The sequence below is a fragment of the Apteryx rowi genome, unplaced genomic scaffold (assembly GCF_003343035.1).
Source record: "Apteryx rowi isolate R43461 unplaced genomic scaffold, aptRow1 scaffold_93, whole genome shotgun sequence".
In the NCBI taxonomy this organism is placed as follows: domain Eukaryota; kingdom Metazoa; phylum Chordata; class Aves; order Apterygiformes; family Apterygidae; genus Apteryx; species Apteryx rowi.
The window spans coordinates 290,272-301,678 of NW_020451238.1; the positions used below are offsets into that span (position 1 = coordinate 290,272).

General features: G+C 41.0%; 1 protein-coding gene across 3 annotated transcripts in view; it reads left to right on the top strand.

Moving 5' to 3' along the window:
* The window catches only part of PI4KA (phosphatidylinositol 4-kinase alpha), a 67,014-nt gene extending 56,328 nt beyond the window's left edge, over positions 1-10,686 (top strand). For 2 of the 3 annotated variants that reach the window (XM_026091952.1, XM_026091951.1), the window contains 11 exons: positions 732-802; positions 1,736-1,808; positions 1,926-1,996; positions 2,615-2,724; positions 3,363-3,467; positions 3,933-4,058; positions 4,388-4,508; positions 5,133-5,292; positions 6,543-6,632; positions 7,501-7,584; positions 9,930-10,684. In XM_026091952.1, coding sequence (XP_025947737.1) covers positions 732-802; positions 1,736-1,808; positions 1,926-1,996; positions 2,615-2,724; positions 3,363-3,467; positions 3,933-4,058; positions 4,388-4,508; positions 5,133-5,292; positions 6,543-6,632; positions 7,501-7,584; positions 9,930-9,981 — 1,063 coding nt within the window. In that variant the 3' untranslated portion in view covers positions 9,982-10,684. Of the gene's footprint in view, positions 1-731; positions 803-1,735; positions 1,809-1,925; positions 1,997-2,614; positions 2,725-3,362; positions 3,468-3,932; positions 4,059-4,387; positions 4,509-5,132; positions 5,293-6,542; positions 6,633-7,500; positions 7,585-9,929 lie in introns of all 3 variants that reach the window. The other variant, XM_026091950.1, reaches the window with a different exon arrangement.
* The last annotated feature ends 721 nt before the right edge of the window (positions 10,687-11,407 follow it).

Here is an 11,407-nt window from a genome sequence, read left to right on the forward strand (position 1 = left end):
ATATCATCTATGATGAATTCATTAGTGTTATGTTGCTGCTTCAGTAGTCTGCTGTACTACTTAAAACCGTAGCATAAGTAATACCTTTCACTTGCATGCTTGTACACCAGGTGAGCGTGCAATTGCATGACTGACTTCCATAGATGGTTAACACAAGTCCCCGTGCAAATTGGGTAATTGTACATACTAATCGTTAACCATGTCACCAATTATCCAGTTGGCACCTGCAGTCATGCTAAGTATGTGAACAAATTAGGCGTGTAATTGCACAGGCATTTTGCTGGCTTGTCTTTTTCCAGTTACTTTATGCCACTTTCAAAGCAACATTTTTATTCTGGAATAAGGCCCACAAGGGAAATTATATTGGTGTAACTATTGTGGTGCTTATAAAAGGAATTTTGCTCAAATTTCTGTATAAGGAAGAACCCTAATTTATTTCATTCACATCTCTGATGCTGTTTGGGTTTGTCAGTTTCTTGTTGGGTTTTTGGGTCTATATGTCATTTTACAAATCAGCATTAAATCTAAAAGGAAGAACACTCTTTAACATAGCAGAGGTTCTCCTTAGATACTGAGCCTTTAAATCCACTAGAAGTGTTGCAGTAAGAGATCTTTTGTCTTTGTAGGAAAAAAACATTTTTAATGAAGTTTGTATAAATTTGAAACAAATTTTAGACTGGTACACGAAGTAGTATATAATATGTAGATAAATAATATATTCATCTTTCTAGACCATTCCCTAAAGGAGATGAAAGAAAAAAAGCTTGTTTGAGTGCTCTATCTGAGGTGAAAGTGCAGCCTGGTAAGAAGTGTTATAACCATATTATATAGTGGGCTTTTTACATTCTGCATGAATATATACTTTTTATAAGCAAATCTTGAAATCTCTGGCAAGTGGCTGCTCTCAGTTTTGGTGCTGGCAGCTAGGTGGCTGTTCTTCTGTTACAGCTGGTGTTGTTTCTCTTTAGAAACATAGAAGTACTCTCTCTCTCTCTCTCTATTTTTTTTCCCGTAACCCAGCCAGTGATTTCTCTATGGTGTATCAAAACTGTGCGTGAAAATGAAATCCTTGCCCAAAAGCCCTTACAATCAAATTAGGTAACACACATAAGGAATATGAATAGCAACATATGTCTGAAAAGGGGAGATAAATAAACTTTTTCTTTGGACCACTTTCTTTTTTAAAAAGATGAGGCACTTTTAAGAAGCTATGTGATTTCGAGAGTGAAGCATGTCCAGTTCCCTTCATTTTTCTTCTTCTCCCTTAAACAGTCCCTTGAAACATCGTTATCTGAAGGCCCTGCATCTCTTGAACATATGTTTTCCCCATCTGAATCTTCCCTTTAAAATGGAGTTTGATGAAAGCTTTTCCTGATCTCTAACAGGTCTCGATTCTTCTACCATGTGTTGGTTGTTTAGGGCCCTTCCTAGTGCAGTGGGACATGCTGCCACGTCGTATTAGGGACTACTGAAAGAGAAGTCCTGTCTGTACGTTTCTGTGGTAAAGATTCTGCAGTATTAGTTTGAAACTGTATTCTATTAGTTTCTGGCAATCACTGACTAATGGAAAGGGTACCGCATCCTTTGCGGCTCCCAGACTGTAATCTCTAGTTCACCTCTAACATTTATTTAATTCAGAAGTGTCTGTATTGAAGTTACAGACACTGACGTTAGTTTTCTTCCATTGTCATGCTAGCCAACAAATTTGTTCTCAGCTGTCTGCTCCGTTTTGCAGGCTGTTACTTGCCCAGCAATCCTGAAGCTATTGTTCTGGATATTGATTACAAATCAGGAACTCCTATGCAGAGGTAACATGTTCATGTTCTATTCCTCCGTTAAATTAATTCATCATATTTAGGTTTTTTTTCTAGAAATTCTTGCTTGGCTACTTTGCACTCATCATCTTTGTATTTATACCACTTCAGTGCAGCAAAAGCGCCCTACCTGGCCAAATTTAAAGTGAAACGATGTGGAGTTAGTGAGCTTGAAAAGGAAGGTCAGTAAATGGGTCTTAATATTGATGCTACTAATTAAGAGTCAGCAATTCCTTTAAAGTTGCCTGCTTTCAGTGACATACTGCTGTACTACTGCAGTAAAATTGTTTCCATATTGAACTTTATCCACATAGGTTCAGCTCAGAAATGAAACCCCATAAAATGGGGAGGGAAGGATAGAAATTGTCTCATTTCTGAAAACTTAAATTTATTTTTTGCCATTTTTTAGTTCCTGAAAGCAGGCCACATAGGCATCCTAAAGAAATTTTATCGGTTACTTTAGACTGGTTTATAATTTAATTGCCTTCTCTGGTTTCTAGACTGTAGCGGACTCCATACTTTTTGGCAGCCTTTTCTCATAATAAATTTTGTGGGAGATTCTAGCTGACTAGTTTAATGTAATTTAGGCATTTTCCAAGTAGACCATGGAAGCTATTTTGATGTCTATGTTCCGGTTCTAATACAGGAAGGGAACTGTCTTGTGGAATTTACCTTGCAAGGCAGAAGTTTCTATAGTGGACCTGTAGTGAAATGTTGTTTTTCAGTGTAGGGGGTATGTTGTACTAATAAGGTACTAATAAAACTCCATGTCTGGGTTTTGCTTTGTACTCTTTTTGCAGGTCTGCGTTGCCGTTCTGATTCCATAGATGAAAGTGCAGAAGAAGGGGTGGACAGTAAGAAAATCTGTTGGCAAGCAGCTATATTTAAAGTGGGCGATGACTGCAGACAGGTACAAAGCTACCAGGCTTTGCAGTTACAGAAGATAGATTTGTAGGTAACAATATGCTAGAAGAAGATAATATTAGTGTACAAATATTTTTCTTTGGAATCCTTCGAATCCCCATTAGCTATGGACTGAGGAGAGAACTGTGTTGTCCCACTGTGGAAAATCTGGTTTGGAAACATAGGTCATGCTCTTAAGACAGTTTTATCTAATGCCATGTTTTTAAATTCTTTTCTTGAAGTTTGTTTCTCAGTTGGTAGCATAACATAGTAGTAACATACTGGTAACAGTAGTATCTTCCAGGCTGGTGTGTTGTGCAGAGAAGTTTGATTGTTTTTAATTAAGAGGGAGTGTTAGCTATTATAGCTGGAGTTATTAGTACTCCTCTTATCAAAGAATGATGGAAAAGTTTGTTCTCCGTAGGTCAGCAGTTAAATCTTCAGTGTTACCTGCTACCCACTTAAACAGCATTTATCTTTTCCCTTTTTGTTTTCCCCCAGAGCCATAGTGAATGCACAAGCACACATCTGCAGACCTTCTGGGGGAACTTAATGTTCACTTCAGAGTTCTTCAGAGCATTTTGTAACCTGACTTACGATCCGTAACCCCTCTAATGCTTGTGCAACTTTTTTCTTGTATAACAGGACATGTTAGCTTTACAAATCATCGATCTCTTCAAGAACATATTTCAGCTGGTAGGCCTGGATCTTTTTGTGTTTCCATATAGAGTGGTGGCCACAGCTCCTGGGGTGAGTGCACAGTTAACTCTAGAGCTGTAGAAAATAATTCCTAGTTTAAAAAAAAGACTATTTTTTCCAGCACATACAAAAATTCCATTCTGCAAGGAAATACTGCCCACATAACTTCTGCCAAATATTTGGAGTACCAGTGGCAAAAGAGTCTTTTCTCCCCTGCTTCCTGCTTTTCTAAAGCTTTTGGCTCTGAATTTTTGCTGCTTGTGGTTGTTCGCATTTGCTGTTTGATTTTTGGGGACTACATTGTGCAAGTCGGGAAAGTCACAAATCTTGTCTTATGTTGCATGGAAGTTCTCAATGTTTGGATCTACTTTTTTATGAATAAACTAGAAATTCTGTATTCAGTGATCTATGGGCTTCCCCACATTTCCCAGGGGACCTGTACAACTGCCAAGAGCCATGAACAAAATATATGTTGGGAACGTGCTTTACAGACCTGTTTCTCTTCTTCCCCTTCAGTGCGGTGTTATTGAATGCATTCCTGACTGCACATCCCGTGACCAGCTGGGCAGGCAGACAGACTTTGGGATGTATGATTACTTTACAAGGCAATATGGAGATGAGTCAACCCTTGCATTCCAAAAGGTAAAATATCAGTTGGCAGGCATAGCAAAACTCAACCAAGAAACATTCTAGCTATAAGGAATAATGACAGATAATTGGATAATGACTACCATAATGCTGTATCTGGTTTCTGATGCAGATAATCCATTTTTAGCTATGAGTAAGTTAGCTAAGGAAGTTATTGCTGTTGTAGATATATGGAGAATATTATTGAACATTGCTTCAAACTAATCATGAAGGGGGGGGGGGGGGAGACAAACACTTTCTTCAGCTGCATCTGCTCCTGGGATGGAGAAGAGAGATATTAAATTCTCTGTGTTCTGATTCGTTGTAACTTCTTGTTTGTACAGGCTCGCTATAATTTCATCCGCAGTATGGCTGCATATAGTCTTCTCCTGTTTCTGCTCCAGATTAAAGACAGGCATAATGGCAACATCATGCTGGACAAAAAGGGACACATCATTCATATTGGTCAGTTACCTCTACATTTGAACTTCTGTAGGCATCTTTTCCTTCTGCTGTAAAATATTGTTCATAGAAGATACTAAGCCACTTCCCTTTTGAGATCAATCTATATATTGATTTCATAATTTGTAAATATGCATGGAATTTTCTATCATGCCTGTTTAGTATTGTATGTATATTTGTGTTGGCTGCTTCTGTGTAAATTTAGTTTTGCAAAATTTTACCAGCTTCAGGAAAGTATGTACACACATACACATCTATCTGTGGATGTGTGTGTGGATATATAAATGTATCTTTGGATTCCTTTCATCACTGTATGAGTGTGAATTAAATTTGACTAGTAAATGTATATAGCTGTGTGAGACTAAACTCTGCTTTAGATTTGTTTTTCTGGAACTCCAGTGATGTTTTGGCAAGGAGTTTACTTGACATCACGATCCTTAGTCTAGTCTAATGTCATAGTCATGGTTCTTTTGATATTCTTATACTTCACCAAAGCTTATTTTCAGTTGGTAGGAAGACAAAAAATAGGTATTAATATGTGAAATCCACCTCTCCTTTCTTCTGTCAGCTTCGACAGTGCACAATTAACCAACAAAGTATCTGAGCCGGCTTATCTTTTGTGCACAGATTTTGGATTCATGTTTGAAAGCTCACCTGGTGGAAATCTGGGCTGGGAGCCAGACATTAAGCTGACTGATGAGATGGTGATGATAATGGGAGGAAAAATGGAGGCAACTCCATTCAAGTGGTTTATGGAGATGTGTGTCAGAGGCTATCTGGCAGTCAGGTGAGGCATTCTTCATGCTCAAAAGTGGAAGTGTTTGCACACTTAAAACCAGATGAGAAGTTAAATAATAGTAAACGTTTGTTTGTCAGGGGTCTGAGGCTGTCTGTTACATCCCTTAATAATGATGCCAACTGTCCAGGTACAAACTCTGAAACAGTTTAATAGCTCTGTAATTTTACAGTCTCACTTTGTTCTGTTCTTATGTGACATTTGAGATGTTTATATTGTATTTAATTAATAAATGTAATGTTCTCCTTTCTTCACTCAGTTTAGTATGCCATTTAAACTTTGCAGTAAAGAACTACAGGAGAATCAAAATCTTTCTTGTTTTTCCTAATCTGACAACCATGTTAACCATTGTTTCAACTGGAGTTAATTAGGCAGGACATGTAAAATAGTGCTACAACTTCTGTTGTAAAATAGGCAGAGATTTTGGTAACCCAACTCTTTAGCTATTATTGCTGGCCAGTCACAGTCAAGATTTTTGCAGCTTTACCTTGTGCCATACCAAGTAAACGGGGTTTGCTGTAACCTGGAGGAGCACTGCTAAATTTATATAAAGATGATGTAGCATGCGAGTAGGAGGAGAACAGTATGACACAGTCCAGATAAAAGCTCATTCTATCACAAGTATAAAGTATTATTGATGTTATCTTACAGAATAAAATTTCCTCAGCTAGCAGACCTAAAAGGGGCTGTCTTGAAGCAAAGATCAATCTGCTTCCTTGAGGGGGAGCACTCTGGAGAAGTTTTGTTTCAAGGCAAAGATGTCATCTAAGTAGTAGAGTAATAGCTTGGTAGGTAATAAATGTTCTGAGTGGGAGGAGAGGAAGGAGAAGGGAAGCTGGGCTGATGTAGCAAAGAATTCCGCAGAGTAATTGGGAATTAGAAGATAATCTATTACTGTGGTATTGTTGGTTTCAGCCTTTTATACTGTTTTGATGCACTGATTCACCTTTCTGTTGCCAAAGGAGTGTTATTTACCAAGTATTGCTTTGTATAACCCTCCTTGAGGCTGTTCCTCTTGCAGCACTCTGAGTATCTGGTAGTCTGACATCAAGGAGTGAAATTTAAAGTGACAGATTGCAAGCAACGGTGTAGCTCCCTCAGCAAATGTAAGAGGATTACATGTGTAGATTTAACTACAGAAAAAGGTGTGATCCAGCTCGTTGAACTCCTCAGCTTGCCTGCTCTACCTACTAAGGATACAGAAGTTTAAGTACTGTAACCTTTGTCCTCTTTTTCTCTAGGCCTTACATGGATGCTGTAGTCTCACTGGTTACATTAATGCTGGATACAGGGCTGCCCTGTTTCCGAGGGCAGACAATCAAGCTGTTAAAGTAAGTAAGTGTATGCATAAACTGGAAAGTATGTATGCATTCTCTGTAGAGTGTATATTGTCACAAGTTATGCAGTGAGTGTAGTGTCATGTTATCCAAATGTCTTATGCCTTAGTGTTTTAAAAATAGTAGTTTAGTTTTGTTTATAGAATATCTCAAGACGTAGGAGTTTCTGAGGCCTTTTCACAGAATTAAATTCAGGCTGTGTAGTGACTGGGCAGGTACATGGATTATCTTCAAGTTCTTAGCACTAGCACAGCAAGACTGTAAAGGAAAGATCTGTTTTAATAGAGATAATATGTTCCCGAGTCTGAACTCTTCTCAAATGATGCTGGAATCTTAAACATGGCAACTTTAAATTTGTTCTACAGATAATGCAGTACTGGATATGACTATGTTGTAACATCAACAGTTTAGGCAAATACAAATTCTAATATGACACTTTAAATAGCCCTCCAGGCTTATGCCTCCAGAGTTAGCTCTGCGCTCGATATTTGCCGCAGATAACTTCCTACAAATTTCCTAAAAATAAGCGCAGATTCATAAAGTATGATGGTTTGGAACTCAAGGTCACTGCTAGATGCATGGGTATTTTAAAAACAGCGGCTGCTTAGAAAGAGGGATCTGCTGTTCCTGGAGTTACCACTAAACTGATCAAAACTTCACAACATCTGTGTCCACTGTAAGACTTAAGGGAAGTGCTTATTAAAACGTTATATAATTTGATCAGGGTAGTCTCACAGGAAGTAGATGCTTGCTGCAAATGAAATCGCACAAGCTCAGCCTGGTGTTGAAGACTCCTTTGTATCATGCTCAAAGGAAACCTCACTAACTTGTGCTCTTGCTTTTTGTGGTTTTCTGCATATAGGCACAGGTTCAGCCCCAACATGACTGAACGGGAGGCTGCAAATTTCATCATTAAGATCATCCAGAATTGCTTCCTCAGCAACAGGTTTGCTGCCTTATGCATGTGTTCTCTCTAGGGCTAAAGGAAAAGTGAACCAATTAGCTGGTCATACTTTGAGCAGAGCTAAAAAGTACAGTCCTATCACTCAGATACTGAATGTTGTCTCTTTGAGTTTTCGATAATGTGGGGTAGCAGCTTTGCTTCTGAATATGCTGTATCTCTGCCCTTTATGTTGGAGAGAAAGGCTAAACCCAGGCTGATTTAATAAGAAGACTATCTGGTCTAAAGAATGGAAAATTTGCTGTCAGAGTGAAGCCTGAATGTTAAGCATTTTGGCTGTTGTGTTGAGGGATGCCCAACTATACTGTTGGAGTGATTTGGCTAGGTGTGCTATGCCCTTGTAGGGTAGGGTCATCTCTGACCTATAAAGGAGTGGATAGTAAAGAATGGTATCGGATGGCAACAGCAATAGCAGGCCTGCTTGTCAGAATGAAAAGAAAATTATCTTGAAGCTTGTTGCCTTTTATTTTGTAAAAGGGAACATTTCTTAGAAACCAACTTGCAGGGCCACTGGACCAAGCAAGAATGAAGCTCGAACAGGAGTACAGTTACTTTTTAACATCATTTTTTGTAATTGCTTGCCGGCATTAAGTTGCCTGAATACCCCTCTGAAATTCAGTGATCTGTGCTGTGTGTGCAGTAGAGTGTGAAGACCTGTATACACACTAAGCTGCTAGTCTGTGCAAAAGTATATTTGGTTCTTCTCTATAAATGAGTTCTGATCTTTCCACTGAATTTTTCTTCATGACTTGGTATTGCATTAATGTTAATCATTTTGCTAGACCATATGTTACTTATTGTATAGTGTCATGCTGGTTAGAAAAAATGCCTTGAGTATAAAACACTTTGGCAATGTGGTTTTTGAATGCCTGCGTAGCTGGGCCATGTTTACTTGGGATCTGCTAGTCAGTATGTTGAACGGACTAAACAGTTCTATCTAGATACTTAGCAATTTAAAAATCAACGTAATGACCAGCTAGCCAATATACTGTAGTATTTTTCCTGCTTATCTTAAGTGTATGCTTTATCATCTTTGATAAGAGCTGCTATTGACATTTTCCCATCTGTAGCTATTGCTTCTGCTCCATCCTTGACCTGAGCCTAAAGAACCACATCTGACTGTTGTCATAAAATACAAGTCAGTTCTGTCTCCCAGCCAGTCATTGAGCATATATATATATATATATCCTACATAATACAAATTTTGTTGGATGTAGTGAGGAGTTCAGGGCAAACACATGGGGTCAGCTTGGGTCAAGCAGGGCTTATTGGCTAGGAAAAACCCTTCTAGAACAGAATTGGATCTCCTCGTGCCTGCTGGTGCATCTGCTCAGCACCCCAGATTAGTATTGGGTGTTATTAATTCAGTTACACGGTTGTGTGAATGCCCAGAGCCAGCTTAGTTCTGGCAAGCTGGAGCATCTCTGCCTGGCATGGTTAGTCTGTGACTTGGATAATCTCTGCCTATGGATAATTGAGTTATCTGTTACAAGGCTTAGATTTGCTTGTTCAGTCACTCATTAGAGATGTTGCTTTTAATGCTGCTATTTTCCTTGTTACTTTTATTTTCATTATGAGACTTCTTATTTTAGGTTACTGCTTTTATTTCCACATGCTCCTGGCTTTATGCAGTCCTGAAGATCTTAGTTTTTTTCCTTCTCCTAAAGCAAACTGCCAGTGTAATGTGAGGTGCTTCTGGCTTTTCCAAGCGCAGGCTCCAAGCTGCTTTTGCAGCACAAGTGTGTTGTGTTCAGGAGAGCAGCAGCTTATGTCTTACTGTTCTCACCACTATAAGAGGCATGGAAGTAATTTGTTTTAGCATAGCAGTACTAAAAAACTTGGAGGGAAGAGCCTCACTTAACTGCCCAGGTTGGACTACTGCCGTTGTGCGAACTGCTCTCCCTTCTCCATGCTGCTGCTTCAGGCCCAGTTCTGCTGAATAAGCTTTTGCTCAAGGTGGCCTCCTAATAGTAGTGTTACAGTTCAATTTAATGAAATTTAAACTGTGATTTAAGGAGGGGTGAGAGGATGTAGTGTGAACTGTTTTTTGGAAACATGGTAGCTGCTGATCCAGTGATCCGTTTGTCCAGACCTGATGCTGTTAGCTGAGGAAATCTCTGCTAGTTTAAACAAGAGCAGGATGTTTTATGTTGCTGATAACAATAAAATGGCCTTCACGATGCCTTCAAAGTGTGTAGGGCTAGTTTTGATTAGAAGCTAATTTCCTTCACCCATGTTTTGCTTCTGTGGGATCTTGATTTTTGTTTTTGTGACAATGGCTGCAGTGTTTTTAACTTTCCTTTGCCTCTGGCTTTGCTCTCCTCCTTTAGGAGTAGGACATACGACATGATCCAGTACTACCAGAATGACATCCCGTACTGAAAAACACTAAAGGTTCAGTGAAACATGCAACCCAGTGCCCTCGCTGCAAGCTAGTAATAGGAGATGCTCAATCACACCTCGCCATCTTCCACCTTGTGTGTGCGCGTGTGTGTACATGTGGGTACACGTTTCGTGGACATTGCAACAATCAGTCTGATGCATTCCTTTTTCCTTACCAGGTTATATATATATATTTATTTCTTTTTTCCGGGGGTTTTTGGAGTTGGACTGCAGTTGTAATAAATGTGCTACGATTATGAATGTGTGCAAGAGCTAAAGCTGCAGAGTTTGATAATTTTTCATGCAATGCAAAGATTTTATAGTAGGTTTAAAAAGTAAAAAAACCTTTCCTGCATGACCCCAGGGAATGCCATAGACATGAAGGGTTTGGAATTCTCTTTGGAAGCAGAAACATTGAATTGCTCTAACTTTACTGTAGAAAAAAAAATTCTGATAATCGTCCAAAGTGGTGATGTCTCCGTTGCTGTGTTCGTACTTTGCACTATACATGGTCTCTGCAATGTGGTCAGTATTTCATATGTACATGAAGAATGTATTTTTCCTTTTGTGTGTTTTAAAAAAGAGACTCTACTGAAAATATATTTAATCTATAAAATGTAATAAAAGATGTTAGCCTTTATTGTGTCTGCTGCAATTCTTTGGACATCCACTGTGTTTTAGTTCACGTATCACATCATTTTGCCCATTTCTCTACTGGCTACGGTTCAGCATAGTGTGATCTTCTTTCCGAGAAGAGAAATGTGTTTTATGAATAAAAAAATATCCTTTCAGAGGCATCAAAATGTGAATAGAAGAAATGTTTTGTTCGGGATTCACCTCCTCAGCAGACCTGAAATCCAGGAGTGCGGCACCGCTTTCCCCCGTGCGGGGCGGGGCAGCGCGCGGCTCTCCCGGGCCGGGGCGGCCCCCCCCCCCCCGGCACGCGCCTCGCCTCCCCGCGGCCCGGGGAAGCGCCGGAGCGGGCTCGGTGCTGCTGCGGGCCCAGCCGGGAGGGGGGCGCAGGCCCGAGGCGAGGCGGCGCCCTGCGGCGGGCTCAGCCGCGACGCCGGGGGGAGGTGCTGTGTGAGGGGCTCCGCCCGGAGGGGGGGGGCTGCGTCGTGAGGCGGGTCCCGCCCTGAGGCGGCCGCGACGCCGGGGGGAGGCGCTGTGTGAGGGGCTCCGCCCGGAGGGGGGGGGCTGCGTCGTGAGGCGGGTCCCGCCCTGAGGCGGCCGCGCCCCGGGGCGCGTTCAGCCCTTGGTGGGGAGGGGCCTCGCGTGAGGGGCTCCGCCCTTGGGGGGGGCGCAGCCCTGCGGCGGGCCCAGTCCCGAGGAAGGGCCGCGCTGGGAGGGCGCAGTCCTGAGGCGAGGCGGCGCCCTGAGGCAGGCTCAACGCTGAGGTGGTGCCGTGCCCTGAGGCGGGCTCAGC